The sequence below is a fragment of the Poecilia reticulata genome, chromosome 14 (assembly GCF_904066995.2).
Source record: "Poecilia reticulata chromosome 14, P_reticulata-male-v2, whole genome shotgun sequence".
Classification (NCBI taxonomy): Eukaryota; Metazoa; Chordata; class Actinopteri; order Cyprinodontiformes; family Poeciliidae; genus Poecilia; species Poecilia reticulata.
This window is the reverse complement of record NC_088843.1, coordinates 20951810-20969716: the sequence shown is the minus strand read 5'-3', so window position 1 is coordinate 20969716 and position 17907 is coordinate 20951810. Positions and strand designations below refer to the sequence as shown.

At 47.7% G+C, this 17907-nt stretch overlaps 1 protein-coding gene across 1 annotated transcript; it reads left to right on the top strand.

Annotated features, from left to right (window-relative positions):
• The first annotated feature begins 1667 nt into the window (after positions 1-1667).
• LOC103459894 (A disintegrin and metalloproteinase with thrombospondin motifs 2-like) lies at positions 1668-15946 on the top strand. The gene is made up of 25 exons (XM_008401826.3): positions 1668-1842; positions 3416-3855; positions 4440-4599; positions 5572-5669; positions 6262-6345; positions 6552-6635; positions 7026-7179; positions 7352-7457; positions 7544-7687; positions 7763-7895; positions 8597-8710; positions 8878-9023; positions 9094-9183; positions 9279-9361; positions 10831-10964; positions 11247-11370; positions 12404-12484; positions 12558-12721; positions 12808-12967; positions 13038-13170; positions 13257-13467; positions 13648-13777; positions 13849-13923; positions 14214-14496; positions 15096-15946. The coding sequence occupies exons 1-25, from the start codon at positions 1776-1778 to the stop codon at positions 15736-15738; spliced, it is 4041 nt and encodes a 1346-aa protein (XP_008400048.2). The 5' UTR covers positions 1668-1775; the 3' UTR covers positions 15739-15946.
• The last annotated feature ends 1961 nt before the right edge of the window (positions 15947-17907 follow it).

Sequence of the window (17907 nt, the reverse complement as noted above, 5' to 3'; positions counted from 1 at the left end):
CATCTAGTCATCATGGTATCTGTGTTCAATATACCATGGAACACATATTCCATGTGTTCCATGGTATATTTAATTCCTTGGAAATTCTTTTGTGGTCTTCCCCTGACTGATACCTTTGAATACGGAGACCCCTCTGATGCCTTAAAGGCTCTCCATGCTCTCCATGTTTTGTGCTGGGAGATGTCTGTAGACGTCAGGAAAAGCAAACGAGACCAGCTGAGCTCTTATTTGATTAGACTCTTTACCAGGTAATGTTTGAATGGAGTGGGTTAAACCTGATCACATCCCAGTTATAAAAGGACTTAAAATTATGGCTGTTTATTTTTACTTCACTTCCCTGAAAGATTTGTGTTTTTCAGTGGTGTAATAAAGGTCATAGGTCATATTAAAGGTGAAAAAAGTTGTACAATTATTTACCTGGCTGTGGTTTGATTTCCACAGCATTAGCATTAGCTAGTCATCATGTAGCTAACATCAGCGGCTAACATTAGCTAGTCATAATGTAGCTAACATTAGCTGCATCCAGCAGCATTAATCATTCTGTTAGTTTTGGGAGAAACTGTGCTAAGATCTTTGCTGGTTTGCTGCCATGATTCTGCGCAGACACACACTTGTTTCTGCGCAGCCGCAGGTCTCCGTTGTTGCCAGGTGTAAAACCGGGGTCGAGTTTCTTAGCGCTGATGTTATAACATGCTAACAATAGATTAAGCTGTTATATCGGCTGAAAAAAGTGCGGTAGACAGAGGGCACAGATACGGGAAGTGCGGGAGCCCCGAATGTATCAAACAGAGATAGAAAGATGGCCAATCTGAAGTAAAAATAAAAATAACAGCTTCCAGGCAGAGTTAGCCATGCCTCCTAGCCAGGCCCGGAGGGCATGGCTAACTATGGGCCAAGCCACTGGGCCTGGACCGTTCTCATTTCTTCATTTTCGGTCCAGCTGCTGCCTCATTTTTATCAGAACCGAGTGGATCCGAACAGAATCAGAACTTCCTCATAACAAAACGTTATTTAGATTTTTCCACGTGTGAACAACAGAGCAGCTGATTAGATTCATCATCATGGAGGGAAGCTCCAGTCTGAACTATTGGAGCGTTACCTTGGAGACGGCCCTCCGTCGTCTCTATGGCAACGCCCGGATGCTGCTGGGAAGTTGGTATGAAAAGGTTTTCCTGCCGTGAGCTGCTCTGGTGGAGCCAGTAGATGACTTTCTCAGGTTGATGTTTCAGGTCGGTGGATCAGAGCAGCTTTGGACCTGGTTCTGATAACATCAGGTTCTGGTTCGGTCCAACTGTTATTACTTAACCACATTTCAACCAAAAACTATATATAAAGTATCAACAAATTAAGCAAAATTTTGGTTGATTTATGGTTTTTAAGGTTTTTGTAGCAAAGAGGTTTTCTATCCGTTCATTTTTCCAGAGTTTCTTTAATTATTCGTGGACTGTGGATGCTAACATTAGCATTAGCTGCTACATATTAGCATTCAGATGCTATTTTAGGTTAGTGTAGCTTCTCTGATAGGCTAACTTCTTTTAGCACAATTTGAATACAGCAGAACTTTCCAGTGTGACTGTAGCTGCTGTCCAGCAGGGGGAGCATTCACACCGAGCAACTGCAGCAATTCTGGCTGGTCCAGAGTCACAACATCAAATTATTTCACACACACACATATGCAGTGGCGGCGGAGGGAGGAGATAATGACAGAGTGAAAAAGCCGGAGCTCCGGCGCTCAGTCAGTCTAGATTGGTCCGTGTCCCGTCTGTCCCTCCAGCATGGACCGGCTTGGTTCTGGACTGCTGGTCCTCGTCTTCCTGCTGCACGTCAGCTGCTGCTTCTCAGGTGAGCTCAGGTTCCTCTCTTTTTCTTCTGTGGTGGACAGGTCCTCCAACCATGACCTCTGACCCCTGCATGCTCCCTCCATAGGGCTCAGAGTTTATGGTTCAGGCGCTCAGAGAATGTAAAGCAGCTCAGGTTTCATCACATCCTCGTGTGTGTGTGTGTGAGAGAGAGAGAGAGAGAGTGTGTGTGTATGAGAGTGTGTGTGTGTGTAAATCATATCAGCTACTGTGAACACATGCATCCATCCGTCTGGGGTTCCAGGGAGGGAAAACGTCTACTGAGCACGCTTAGAGCAGGGACCTGCAGGAGTCAGAGGGATCCTGGTGTTCCTCCAGAACCGAACCAGAATCATTTCTCCAACAGAACCAAGGTCCAACCCTCAGGAAAACACCGGGAAGAGTAGAACGGATCCAAACCAGAACATCAAAACAACCTGGAGACAGAAAGCAGGAAGAGAAACAACTGGACCCCTCTGTACTCGACTGGTCCGAGACAAACGGGGAGAAAATTTAAATTTACAGTAAGCTCAAAAGGAGCCAAATTAAAGATTAAAATTGTCTCGGAGGAAAAAGGAGAACCAGCATTTTGTCTCTAGACAGACGGGTTGGTTCTGGATGGAGTTTAATCAGAACCATCTGGCTTCTCGGAACTGGAATCAGAACCAGGATGTTTTTGCACCTGAAGCAGCCATGAGTTTGCCTGCGCATGCTCTGCTCTGATTGGTGGAGCTGGGTCAGATGATTTCTGGTGTGGTTCCAAAACAGGACAGGAAGTCCAGGATATATGCCTCAGAGTGAAGCATCTTCCTTCAGCTAACGTCTTGGAGCCATCAATGGACACCAGTCGGACCAGGTGGTACCAACGGACAGGAAGAACCCAAGAAGCAGAGCCAGCAACTTCCAAGCTAAAGCTCTAGAGCAGGGGTGTCAAACTCCAGTCCTCGAGGGCCGGTGTCCTGCAAGTTTTAGAAGTGCCTCTGCTGCACCACACCTGAATAGAATAATTAGGTCATTAGCAAGGCTCTGGAGAACTGAGGAGGTAATTAAGCCATTTGATTCAGGTGTTTTGTACCTGTGGCACATCTAAAAACTGCAGGACAGCGGCCCTTCAGGACTGGAGTTTGACACCCCTGCTCTAGAGATCCCCTGACACCAGAACATCAGAACCAACGGTCTGGTTCTGGACGGCTCTGCTGTTGAGGCTCTAGCATGGACAGAGAGAGACCAGTCCGGTCCTACACAAATGAACCCGGTCCAGTCCACAGTAATGAAGACCAAAGTGTCTGTTGTTTGGGTCTGACCATAGTCCTGGTACTGGTTGGTACCGGACGGTACTGGTTGGTACCGGTTGGTCCTGGTTGTTGAAGACAGTAGCTCCTCCTACTTTAGCTCCAGTAACCTGTCACACATGATGAACTCGCTGGCTGTAAGTGATGACTGACTTCTGTGTTTTTAATGAAGGTTCTGCTGAAGATGCAGTTGAGTCCATTTCACATTAACCGAGTCAATAATTGTTCTGAACCGCTGACGTTGATTTGATGATGACCCGGTCTTAAATATCTTCTGTCTCCCAGGTTCTCTCCATCAGGTTCTGTCAGAGTTCAGCATCATTCGTCCAATCAGAACTGACTCAGAGGGACGGCTCCTGTCAGAGTCAGTCTCTGCCCACCATCCATACCGAAGCAAGAGACACGCCCCTTCCAATAAGGACACGCCCAACAACTCCCAGGCACAACAGGCCCCGCCCACTTGGAGATCATCCTTCAGCCATTCATGGAGGGGGAGGAGTCCCAAGGAAGAGGCGGAGCTCTTCTACAACGTGACGGTGTTTGGTCGGCACCTCCACCTGCGGCTGCATCCAAACTCCCGCCTCATCGCTCCCACTGCTACCTTGGAGTGGGAGGAGTCAGGATACCTGCACTCTGAGCCAATCAGAGAGGATGACTGCTTCTACACAGGAACAGTGTCAGACCTGGATGACACGTCTGTGGCCATCAGCAACTGCGACGGACTGGTAGGTGGTTTCCAGAGCTGAACTGGTCCAAACGATCAGGACCAAATGCCTGAAAGATGAGGCTGAAATGTTTCGGGGGAACAGCGGCCATATTGGACTGGAGGTTGAGAAAAGCTGCCAGGGACGAAGACTAGAGCCAAGGATCAGGTGGTGATGGAGGATGAGAAGAGGGTTGGTTTAGCAAAGGAGAGTGGTAGAGACGATCTGGAGACTCCTAGACATCTGGTTCTGGTCCTGGTTTTGATTCTGGTTGGTGTTTAGGTTCTGGTAGGAGTCAGTGTTTCAAGTCCTTGAAGATCTGTTTCTCTGTGATCTGCTGCGGAATCTCTGGGTCTAAGGAGGGAGATGTGTTTTGAACACGACTCTCAGCATTCCGCCATACTGGCTTTGATCATTTTGATCTTTATGATGATGATGATGATGTTTTATCTCTGCATTGATCCCGAGTCAGACTCCAGAACCTTTCTGTGAATGAAGCTGGTTGTAAACTGGGCCGATCCAGTTGGTTCTAGTTTAATGCTGGTTGCTGCCCTGACAGGTAAACTGATCCAGAACCGGGTTACAACAGGTTCTTGTGTCTCTAGGCAGGGATGATCCGGACCGGAGGAGAAGAGTTCTTCATTGAACCGCTGAAAGACGATGAGGAGGAGGGCAAAGGCGAGCAAAGGCACATTGTTTATCACTCTTCGGCCATCATCAGGAAACCATCAGCTGCTAATCAGACCTCAGAGGACTTCCTGCGAGGTGAGTCAAGCACTGGTTCTGTTCTGCCAGGTCTGGTTCAGATAACAGCAACCATCAGGAGGTCAGAGGTGTTTGGGCTTACTAGGGGCTATCAATGTCATCGTTAAACCCAACTAGCCAATCAGGGATCAGAACTGAAACAATGGAAGTATGGATTAATCAGTTTTCAGTCAGAACCAATCACACTGACCCAGCGCCACTTCAGAATACAGACCTGAGTTCAGATTGTTGCATTCTGCGCTGCGTGTTAGCATGCTAACAAACCGAGCCGAGCCGCAACTCCTCCACTTCCTTCATTCCAGCTGAAATAAGGAAAATAAAATGGTGGAAAAGGTCCAGGAAACTTGGCTTTGGGCTCAAAGACTGAGACACTCTGGTACACACAGAAACACACTGAGACACTCAGAGACCTACAGAGACACACAGAGACCCACTGCAAGCAAAACAATGGAACAGAAAATGCTGTGAAACACATTTCAACACAAAATGCACAGAACACTGAGGAAGAGGTTCCCTTCCCCCTGGGTTTCCTGCCAAAGTGGACTGTAGTGGTTCCCAGTGGTCTGTACTGGTCAGTACTTGTGCAGCCTCATAACCGTTCTTCAAACTGTTTACGAGGTAAAGAGAGATTTTCTCTGCCTGGTTTCCATAGCAACCCTTTATGGACATCAGGGTTTGTTGGTTTCAGTTGGTGAGGTCAGAGGTCAGCCTTTGGCTCCTTTGCTTCATCTGGTTTTTATTTCCAGTGTATGTGGTAGTTAAAGCCTGTGGTGATGAGCTGAACCCTGGCCGGAGATCCACCGCTGTTCGGTTGACTGGGCTGGGACTCGTTACAGGACTGACGGATTCTAATGAGGTTCATGGAGGTCTCTGTAGTTCTGGTCCATCCTGGAAACACCATCAGTTGTTTGGATCCATTGAATCAGCTGAGCTGACCTCCTGATCTTCAGACTGCATGAATTGTGCTTGCAGGGCCGCTGCTAGGACTGCTGAATCCGAACCCAATGCTGGGTCCAAACAGGTCAGGTCGTCGGCGCCGTGACACCTTGGCTGAAATGTTTCACATTGAGGTACGTGACCTTTCTGACCTTTGCTCTCTGAACTCCAGATTTATGTCGGAACAAAGTATTAGTGCCTTTGATCAGTTGAGCAGATAAAATCCCAGGAGTCCATCTGCTTCTCAGCCAACCAGAGATTAGGATGAGTCAGTGAGCGCCAGGAGAAAAAAAACACCAGATAATTTAATCAGCAAAGACTTAAACCGCAGCTAGCGAAGCCAGACTGGACGATTTCATAGACCCTCATCTGTCTGGTTCTGGCTCATCGTTCTGTTGGCGAGTCTTCACAGTCTTCACAGTGATGCATAAGAACGGTCTGTCCAGGTTCTTCTGGACAACAGAGCCGAGTCTGGTTCCGTTGATCAGAACAAACCGCCTGAGAAATGATTGGTCAGACCCAAAACCGCTCACTGCTGCTAACCTTCAAAGGTCAAAGGTTATCTCTTCTCCATCTCACCTTGTTTTTTTATGACTCGACGTTTTCTCGTGTTTTTCTGTGTTTCTATATTGATTAATTGTGTGTTTGATGTTTATGGGGTTTTCTGTGTGAGGTGTTTAGTTTCCTGCTCTCTGATTGGTGCTCACCTGCCTCTGCGTCCTCCAGGTGCTGCTGGCCGTGGATTACTCCCTGCTTCTCTTCCACGGCCGTGAACACATCCTGAAGTATCTCCTCACCTTGATGAACATTGTAGGTGGAAGCAGTCGTGAGCTTTGCATCCAGCCATGTTGGCGCTGCAGAGCGGCACTACATGAATGAACAAGAACCCAGAAGTTCTGCTCTGGGTTCTGGTTCCTTCTGTTTGATGTTCTCCTGCTCTGTTCAGATCTGCTGAGGTTTCCTGCGTTTGGTTACATTCAGAAGCTCCTCATGCAGATTCTGCTAATTTCCTCCAGGTCAATGAGATCTACCAGGAACCCTCTCTGGGGGCCAACATCAATGTGGTGGTAGCCCGGATCATCATGCTGACCGGAACCAAGGTACGGGCTGCAACGTCCCTTTGGGAAGTCACTCTGCTACCAGGAAGTCACTCTGCTCAAGCCACAGCTAACAGGAAGTCACTCTGCTCAGACCACATGCTAACAGGAAGTCACTCTGCTACCAGGAAGTCACTCTGCTCAGGCCACATGCTAACAGGAAGTCACTCTGCTAACAGAAAGTCACTCTGCTCAGGCCACATGCTAACAGGATGTTAGCATGTGGCCAACAGGATGTTAGCATGCTCAGGCTGGCCTGAGCCAGCATGCTCAGGCCACATGCTGCTCAGGCCACATGCTAACAGGATGTTAGCATGTGGCCTGAGCAGGAGGCAGAATAGCTCCTGTTTAAAGTAGAAAACCAGTAAAAGCTAGAATTGTTTGGTCCCTCAGTCCCAGGAGCTGATTGCGGTGGGGAATCCTCAGAAGAGCTTGGAGAACGTCTGCGGATGGTCGTACCTGCAGCAGGTGGAGCAGACCCAGGAGGCGCAGCACGACCACACCATCTACCTGACCCGCCAGGAGTTCGGTCCCACTGGCATGCAGGGTACCACTACTTTACTACCTCTGGTACTGCTGCTGTATTTCAGCTACATATAGTACCAAAGCTACCTATAGTACTACTAACACTACTATTACTACTACTTCTACTAATACTGCTACTATTACTACTACTAGCAATAATAATATTCCCCTTCCTGTGCTGCGCGTTGCTGCAGGTTATGCTCCGGTCACCGGGATGTGCCAGCTGCACCGGAGCTGCGTCCTGGTTCTAGAAGACGGATTTTCCTCGGCTTTTGTTGCTGCGCATGAGACGGGCCACGTGTGAGTCACACAAGAATGGTGATACTAAGGATAATTCTACCTGTTTAGTGATAAATATCTAAGGTAAGGTGTGTGCGTGTGTGCAGGCTGGGCATGGAGCATGATGGGGAGATGAACAACTGCATGGACGACGTCCCTCTGGGCAGCATCATGTCTCCCCGGGTCCAGGCCACCTTCTACCGCTACCACTGGTCCAGCTGCAGCTGGAGGGAGCTGCACCGCTACCTGCAGTGAGTAGCAGCAGCAGCAGCAGTGCTTTCAGTGCCAGGAGGGTTTCCACTCACAGCCACTCCCTCTGCCTACAGCACCTACGACTGTCTCCGTGATGACCCCTTCAGCCACGAGTGGCCCGCCCAGCCGCAGCTACCGGGCTTCCAGTACACCATGGACCAGCAGTGCCGCTTTGACTTCGGCCCGGGATTCAGCATGTGTACCGCTGTAAGTCAGAGTCTAACCGGATCCAAGGTTCTTACTGATCCAGAGTCCAACCAGACCCAGAGTTCAGCCAGATCTAAGGTTCTCACCGAACCTAAGCAGCGACCCGTTGCAGCTGCCTCTGAGTCGGTTCCTTCTAAAACTTCTGAGCAGAATGATCCAGTTATTAACCCGAACAGAAAATGAGCCTAATACGATCTTGTGGTATCGCCCTTCAGCCGTTCATTCCCAGACTGGTTCACTGTCATACCAGTTTGAGGTCAGACTGGTTCTCTGTCTGACCTGTCTGACCAGTCTGAGGCAAAGAGCTGGCAGACATCCTGGCTGAAATGTTTCCAGTCCTGATCCGGTTCAGAGGAGAAAACCACCAGAACCAAAGTCATCAGTAGAAATATCCAACTCACTGGGCTCAGAGCTGCTGGACCCGATCTGCCAGGAATGCTTCCTGTTATCAGTTCAGTTCTGCATCTGGACCCGGCCAGCACATGGACCCTGCCAACATCTGGACCCGGCCAGCAGCTGGACTGGAAACGTCAGGGAGCTCATTAAAGTCCTGCTGGTGTTTTCCTGTCAGTTCTAGGTTTTTCCTTCATGGAGCTCAGGGTTGTTTTCATTTCACATTTGGAGAGATTTCTGATTAATTTCTGATCAACAAGGTCATGTTAAGCCACAGATTCTGATCTCTGAGTGATCTGTGTCTTCAGTACACAACTCCTGACCCCTGCAAGCAGCTGTGGTGCAGCGACTACAACAACCCGTTTTTCTGTAAGACCAAGAAAGGTCCGCCGCTGGATGGGACCAAGTGTGGACCAGGCAAGGTGAGTTCACAAATTAATCATCAGTGTATATTTAACGGCCAAGTTCTGCTAGCAGCAGAGGAACCATCCGGTACCTCCCCAGTACCAATTGGTACCACTGCAGGACATGTTTCCAGTCTTTATCCACACAACCAGATGAGTCACCAAGGCAGCTGTCTGTGTTGCAGCACTGCTTCAAAGGCTTCTGCATGAAGTTGACCCCAAACCTCCTGAAACAACATGGAAACTGGGGGCGCTGGAGTCCATTCGGCAGCTGCTCCCGGACCTGCGGGGGCGGGGTCCGGTTCCGGACCAGACAGTGTGATAACCCCCCGTGAGTGACCAGCAGTGATGCCAATCACTGGCTGCGCCAATCAGACACACTTACCTGTCGCTGTTCTCAGTCCAGCCAACGGAGGGCGCACCTGCTACGGGAACAGCTATGAGTTCCAGCTGTGCAGCCAGGAAGACTGCCCCCCCCTCACCGACTTCAGGTCAGGACCTCGTTCTGTCCTCTGGCTGACTGGATCAGAACCTGGTTCTGTCCGCAGGCTGAACGGATCAGAACATCTGAAGTGTTGTGTTTCAGGGAGGATCAGTGTAAAGCCTGGAATCCATTCCTGGAGCATGAAGGAATGAAGCATCATTGGCGTCCATATGAGCATCCTGACCGTAAATACACACACTCAGACACACAACTTAGCATGATACTAGTAGCAGACACGTCTATGCTAACATGATGCTCAAAACAGACACACCGCTATACTAGCTTGATGCCAGTAAAAGAAATTGCTATGCTACCAAGATGTCATAAAAGAAAACAGCTATGCTAATGTCATGTCAGTAACAGACACCCCGCTATGCTAACATGTTGTCAGTAACAGACACTCTGCTATGCTGACATGATGCCAGTAAACAGGAACTAAGCTGTTCCTGGCTGCTGCTGATACAAACAGATGTGTTTTAAGACCTTTGGGTTCATATTTCAATGGAATCTCTTCTCATTGTGGGGACGTTGTGTAATGCTGTGGGACGGACCAGATCTGGGTTCAACTTCAGTCTAATGTCCCTGGAATGCACTCTGTAATTCACGGTCCTCACAAATACCAAAGACAGACCTGTGTGTATGAGTGTGTTTGTACTTGTTTAGGCTAACTCTTCAGGACTTGTTCTGGCATTTTCACGTGTCTTCTGAGGACAGATGACGGAGTACAAAGACTGGATTAAAAGGTTAATGAAGTTAATTTCAGGGTCTGTAATTAACTGCTCACATGTAAATCTAAAATCATACATCAATTAAATAAGTAACATTTCCAATTCAAGTGTTAAACCGCTGCTAAATTATTGAATAAATAAGACATAGTAGCTCAACAAAGATATTTATAGTTTTTTATTCTTTCTTTCTATCTTTCTTTATTGCAAACAATAAAAAAAATTGCATCCATTGCTGTTGTTAATACCAGAAATGTGCAAATATAAAGGTTCTGGCTCAGGACTTCTGTATAGAAAAACCCCCACAAAAAAACTGTTAATTCCGTTAACATTTTTAAAACATTAAATTCTATTAAATCCATTAATCTAATTAATGAATTAAAATTCGGACCAAAGCAAAGTCTGAATTACCCTAATGTGGCAATAAATACATGTGCATGTGTGTGTACATTATTGGGCATAACACATATAGAAGACCACTTTCACCACTTTCACCCACAAATAGAGGTCAGTGGGGAAAGTGAGGACATTTTTGTGGTCCTCACTTTTTTTGCAGCTCTACTAGTTTATATAGCTTTAAATGTAAGCAGTGGATTAAGTTCTGGATAGGGTTAGTTATGACTAAACTGGTAATGGTTTAGTGTCCAGGTAAGGCACAAATGCAGTTAGTAAAATGAATGGAAGTCAATGCAAAGTCCTCAGTTTGTATAGAAGTACATGGATGTGTACGTGCGTGTGTGTGTGCTCTCACATGTTAAAGTCATCAGACAGGAATCTGTTGTTGGAAGGAAACTCTGAGCCTCTCCTCCCTTTAACTCTTCATCATCTGAGAATAATTTAGTGTCTGCAGGATTTTTATGATCATCTTCAGATATTCCACCTTAAATCTCTCTAAGCCTGTGCGTGTGTGTGTGTGTGTGTGTGTGCAGAGGACGAGCGCTGCCGTCTGTACTGTCAGTCCAAGGAGACGGGCGCCGTGGTGTCCATGAACAGAATGGTGCATGATGGGACGCTGTGTTCCTACGACGACGCCTACAGCGTCTGCGTCCGAGGAGAGTGTGAGGTCTTTATTGTGCTTCAGTTTCCAGGCTTGACTCACATCCTGAGCTGTTTTTCTCCTGACTCTTGCTTCTAATTTACTGAGGAATAAAGAGGGAAATAAAAACTCTTGACCCAAAATGATCCTGAATAATTAAGATTTCATTTTCTTTCAGGCAGTTGTTGTTTTCCCTGTTATTGACCAATTTGATCATTTTATTGTAGAATTAATTTCTATTTTCTGAGGTCTCGTCACTCAGCAGCGTTGCGTTGTTCAGCATTGTTGCATGTGCCCCCCCACCCGCAGCATGTGGGATGCGACGGCCAGATCGCCTCGGACCGGCGGGAGGATCAGTGTGGAGTCTGTGGCGGAGACGACTCCACCTGTAAGATCGTTAAGGGGAACTTCACCCGCAGCACCAGGAAGCTAGGTGACTCACTGATCAGGCACAACATTATGACCACCCACAGCTTCTCCATCAGAGAAACCCTGGGGACAGGGGTCAGGGTCTTAAGTCTGATGAGTCTGATGTTCTGTTTGTCCAGGCTGTTCCATCCAATTGTCATGAGAATTATAAACTAATGTTAGAAATGTCACAAAAAAACAATAACAAAGAAACAAACATGAAATGTGAATTTCCATCTGTTGGTTTGGAGTAAATCAACCAGGCTGACATGGCTCAGGTGTTGCTGCTACGCAAGGCAGTAATAACAGGAAGCGGAGGTCACTAACTGGACAAGGGTCCTTGGTGCCTCTGATAAGACTCAGAGCCACCAGTAACTGGGAGCGGTTGTTATATTTGTGCTAATGTACTCAGCTAATGTGCATCACAAGTCTGTATAGTGCTGTTAGCCACAGATAACCACAGCTAATGGCAGCTAGCAGGAGCTAGAAGCAGCTAACCAATGATATCTCCTGTCTCAGCTATGCTGATGATATTCAGCAGTTTCTTATTACCACCTCCTCACATGAAACTGAAAACTTTCTTTCCTGTCTTTCTTTCTTCACTCTGGAGAGTTAAAAACATTTTTTCAATCTGGTTTTGGTTTTTCTGTCTAGTTTTACCTCAACTGTTTAGGACTTTGGGATTTCCAAATCCTGAAGGAATTTTGAATGTAGAAAAAAGTTTTACAATTCTTCAAACTTCTGGTTGTGGACCAACCAGTCCGAGGCTTTAGGTTCCTCGTATGATCAGGTTCTGACTCCTTGGACTCCAGAACCAAAGCAAACTTTCAGAGCTCTGATGGAGTCTGTGGTCGTAATGTTATAACAGGTTCATCAGTATCAGAATGATACTGTAGCTTGAGACGCTGATCTCAGATCTGCCCTCCCTGGTGCCACACAGAGCAGAGTTTAACACTAGAGGGCGCTAGGTACACCATGTACTGGAAGAAGGATTCAGTCCTGAATGCATGGTATGTTTTGTTTTGTTCTTTTTCTTTTTTTTTTTTTTCTTGCTGTAGGTTACCTGAAGATGCTGGAAATTCCCAAAGGAGCCAGGCGTCTGGTGATCCAGGAGTTTAAGGGGAGCCCTCACACCCTGGGTAGGTGGACCAAAGACACTATGGGTCAGCCGATGACTCAGGAACAAATTTGATCTAGAGTTTTACGCTGCAGCTGTGAAGAACCAGGAGACGGATCATCTCTTCCTCAACGATGAACATGAGATTCCTGAGAGCCGGGTGGTGATAGAGAAGGGAGTGGTGTGGCAGTACAACAAGACCGGTGAGCAGGAGGCGCTGCACAGTAACGGGCCGCTGAAGTACAGCGTCATACTCATGGTCAGTCCAAAGAAGGACCGGCGCAATACTGCCAATAGTTCTGAAAGGCCTAGAAGAGCCAACCTCCTCCTTCCTCTGCTGCGCAGGTCCGTTCTCACCTGGATTCCAAGGTGACGGTGTCTTACAGCTACATCATTCAGGACCACATCCGGTCCTCTCTGGAGTCTAACCTGGTGCAGGAGGAAGCTGTGGTCTATGAGTGGGCCCTCAAGAAGTGGTCCCACTGTTCCCAGCCCTGTGGTGGAGGTATGTCCTGGCCAGCAGGTGTCCAGTCCGTAATGACCCTCCTGGGACTAAAGGTCAGCATCTCTTGCAGGGACGCAGTACACACGGTTTGGCTGCAGAAGGAAGGCTGACGGGAAAATGGTGGAGAGGGTCTACTGCTCCGATGTCAACAAGCCCAGACCCATCAGCCGCAAGTGCAATGCCGAGACCTGCAGATCTCCACAGTAACTCATGCAGATAACCACAGAAACCCAACATGACCAATCCGTCTGGTCAGCAACATCAAGCTAACATTTGGCTCTTCCACCAGGTGGGTGACTGGGGACTGGGAGGCCTGCAGCGCCTCCTGTGGGCAGACAGGGTGGCAGCGCCGCTGGGTAAGTTGCCAGCAGGAGTCCAGCAGTGGGAAGCAGCGCCGCTCAGTAAACAGCAAGCTCTGTGGCGATGACCGGCCAGAGGCCAAGCAGACCTGCAACCGGTTCCTCTGCCCCGCTGGTTGGAGGACTGGGCCCTGGACTGTGGTGAGGACATGGCTACAGGACCTTGTCTAACCCAGTTCTCCTCAAATTTCTACAGCTTTCTTTCTGTTCTCAAGACCAAATTCCTTCAGACTTCCAGTTTCTTCCTTTGTTCTGGTTTTAATTTGAATGATGTTAAGGACTTTAACATGCTTCCCCTCACCTTCACGAATATGTTCGCAGTGTTCGGTCTCCTGTGGAAACGGGACTCAGGAACGTCAGGTTGCTTGTTTGAATCCTGAAGGCTCACCTGGAAACTGCAGTGATCTTCAGCCAATAGCAGCGCGCCCTTGTCAGGCCCCGCCCTGCAACGGTAGGCATTGACCAATCAGCAGGTCTCTCTGCTGCAGCCAATCAACTTTTGATGGTGTGTTTCCTTCCCAGGAGATCCAAAGAACGCCATCATCCTCTGGCTGTCCAGGTCCAACCCCAGCTTCCCGGCTCCACAGACATCTCCCAGTAAGAACCCGCTGATCCGTCTCCATGTTCTGACCCGGTAGACCGACGTCTCCTCATTTGTCCCCTTTATGCTAACAACTAAACCAGTCAGAACCAGCCACGTCCAAGTGGACCTTTGGAGCGTTGCCTCTGTAGTGGAAGGGTCAACTCTCTGACCAGAACTAATTATTGTTGGTGTCTGTCCCACCGGGTCAGGCTGGCACTAGCATTGCCCAATCTTTGAGGGTTCTGTAGAACTTCTTGGACTGCTTAGATCTCCCATAACTTTCCTGATCCATCTGTGTCTACAGGGCAGCGTTGCCGTGGAGACCGATCTGTCTTCTGTCGGATGGAGACGCTTAGTCGGTACTGTTCGATCCCTGGATACAGGCAGATGTGCTGCAAGTTCTGCAGTGAGAGGAACACTAGCAACTCTGATGGGTTCAGTAACTTCACCAACTCCAGCAACTTCACCAACTCCAGTAACTTCACCAACTCCAGCAACTTCACCAACTCCAGCAACTTCATCAATTCCAGCAACTTCACCAACTCTAGCAGCCAGAGTCCCACTGACTCCCCAGCAAACAACAGCAGGTCAGTAAAGTAGTCAAAAGAGTTTCAAGACATAAAATACACACTGATGTAAAACCCACTGAAACCGGGTCAGACCAGGTCTAACCAGATCAAACTGGTTCAAAATTAATCAAAGCGAGTCAGAATGTTCTGATTGTTATGAATCAGCTGTCTGCTTTATAATTGCATGAAATACCTGCATAGAGCTTTTAGCTGCAAACTTATATTTATTTTGTTTTCTTCACATTTCTCTTCTTGAGACGTTCAAAGGATTTATTGGACCAAACTCAGAAGATCGTACCAAACAATCCATACCAAAGAGCAACTACTACAACTGTTTGGTATTAGCCCTTTAGCTAATAGCAAACAGCGAATAGCAAAAGGCTAATACCAAATAGCTAATACCAAATAGCTAATACCAAACGGCTCATTGCAAGTGGTCTATATCAAACAGCTAAATACCAAACGCCTAATACCAAACGGCTATACAAAATGGCTAATAGCAAACGGCTAATACCAAACTACTGCTAACAAACGTCTTGCACCAACATGGAGTAGAGAAGCCAATGTTTCAGAGCTCATTCCTATTTTGATGTGAAATTTGTGCCTTTGTCTTTTAGTTACTGGGAGCTGACTGAAAGGATGATGTCGGTGACTTCGTCTACCTCATCAGTTGGTGATGTCACCAGTGATGTCACCAGCACACCCACCCCTACAAGCAGGAGCAGCACCGACTTTCTCTATGTGGACTACGACTACGAGTTTCAAACGTACGTTGACACGCCTGTTGCTCCAGCCACCACAGCTGCCGCAATTACTGCGGTTACCATGGTCACCACGGTTACATCCACAGCTGGGACTACAACAGCGCGGCCAATAGAAACCACTCCCGTGCATCTGCTGAGCAGGAAAACTGCCCCGGTCTCCGTGGTTACGGTTGATCAGAACCAGACAGCGCCACCAATCAGAACCTCCGAACACACTGCCCCAGCAACAGGGGCGCCGGTGTCGGCCTCCAGGGAGAAGAACTCGGTGGATGAGGTCCAGTACCGGGTGGTTGGAGCAGATGGTACCACCAAAGACCAGCAGAACCTCTTCGTTCCCCGCGTGCTGCCTTTCCATGAACGTACTCAGAACCAGCGCATCCAGCAGCTTCTGAAGGAGAAGCAGCTGCAGAACCTTCTGAGGCTGGAAGACCGGACCAGGGCGAGGCGGAACCTCCTGGCCCGGCAGAACCGGACCAGAGCGAGGCGGAGGGACTGACCCGGTTCTATTGGGCTTAATATCAGTCAATGAGAAACAGAAACTGACAGAAACTCCTCCATCTTTGTTTCTCTGAGCTTAAACCAAAGTTACTCTATCAGGCGTGAACAACCAGAACAGGGGCACAGAACACTCCGGTTCTGTTGGGTTCTATACTCATGCTGTCTGTACCAACTTATCCTGTCTTAATAAAGCAAAGTCTCTTTCAGCTGCTGATGTCATCATGACTCATCAACATCTGGATTGCATCAGTCCGTCTGAGTGTCCCGAAGTCCGCCAAGGTTTATGGGCCAACTAGAACCCTTTACGGGCTGCTGAGCCCACCAAAACCGGCCAGAACTAGCGGCTCTGTATCAGAACTTGGTGTGGACGGCGGTTGGAGTCCTGTCTCAGTCTGGCAGCCATTTTGTTTCTAGAGAAGAGTTTTTCTCCTTCAATCCTTCCTAGCAGCCAGACAGAACATTCATGCATCACTAATTCGCTTGTTTTTATGTAAAATGCTCTTTACCTACTGCCACCTAGTGATAAGAAAATTACATGATTACGCTGCTAGTCACTACTACAGCAAAGACACTCAAAGATGGCATTATTTGCAGATAATTCGTTTTCAAAAAATATTTTAAGACCAATTACCGTATTTTCCGGACTATGAGCGCACCATACTATAAACTATACCTTCAAATTTTTTTAACCACCCCCTCCTGGAAACTTACATATATCAGCTGCACCGGGCTACAGGCAGCTGGTATCTCTGCCGCTCTCGGTTTTCCAAAAAGACCCAGCAGAGGGCTGCATCATAATAACTGCTGGATATATTAAGGACACAGTTCTCCGTCTCCAAATCCGGTTTTGTTCACGCCGTGTTTACGTGCAGCGGCTCTATTTCCCTCCTGTACTGCCAGATCAATACTCCTCAATTTAGAAGCTGCATCATATGAGTTTGAAAACATTTCTCCGTCCTGCGTGCTGCTAGCATGTGCTTGTAAATGAAAATTAGCGCATTCTTCTTTGATTTCCAATTTTGACTTCCAATGATTCACTTCCTGCTAAAGAGCCCCCTGGTGGATGAAGAAAAATCCACAGAAAAGCCGCATGTTCAAAGTGTAGGAAAAAAGTAGCAGCTTACAGTCCGGAAAATACGGTAGGTGAAATTGGATAATTCCCACGGCACACCTGACGATCACTCACGGTACACTAGTGTGCCGCGGCACAGTGGTTGAAAAACACTGGGTTATAACATAACCGCCCCCCCCGCCCCCAAAAAAAAGTTTAAAGTAACTTAAGTTATAATTTCATTAACACATGACTTGTATTGAGAACCACTGCAATAAATCAATATTTATGAGGAATTTTATTAAGTGGAGTTACTTATTAAAACTTGTTTTTAGTCAGAGCCTTAAGTTTTTGTAAAGGTGTAGCAGAGATTAGATCTGTGATGCTGAACCAAACTCATATCTAAACATCATTTGAATCTTAGGTTTACTTCTATGGGGCTCAGCAGGCTGGTTACTGAGAAAAACACTTGTTATTCATTGCTACTTACTAGTCATTTTTGATGGTGCAGCTTGAACAAAAAATTTGAACCACATTTTACTGTAACTTTGCCGACCCCCCCCAAATTGCTCTTGAAAAATTACCCTGTTTACGGTCCCCTCCAATAATGAGATGGGATCTACACCCTTGACTCTGATCTCTGGCCTCTGACCTTGGAGCAGGTGCTGACTTGAACCCAAATCACCAGATTCTTGTCCCATCTCAGGCCCTGGTGTTGCCATAGTCAGTGTTTCCTGGGCGGGTTCTCCGGCAGCCAAACATGCAGGTTCTGGAAAGCGCTGATCCAGAACCGGTCCCTGCTTCCAGAACCACCTGATGCCAGTCGATGAATCAGCCACCAACTGAGACAGGAAGCAGGGAAGGGCTAAAGCAAGCAGGGCAGGAGGACCAGGGATCAGGGAACATGCAGATCCTGGAGGAGCAGGATCTGCATTTTTCCCTGGTCCCTGAGTAGATCCTGCTCCTCCAGGATCTGCATGTTCTAGTTCTGGTTCTGTTTCCAGACCAGAACCATGCCCAGGAATTAGCCTGGCCCTGCATAATAAGGCGGTTCTGATTTGGTTTTCCGGTCCCGCCCCCTAGTGGGCGACTTTTAAACAACACGTTTAACTGATT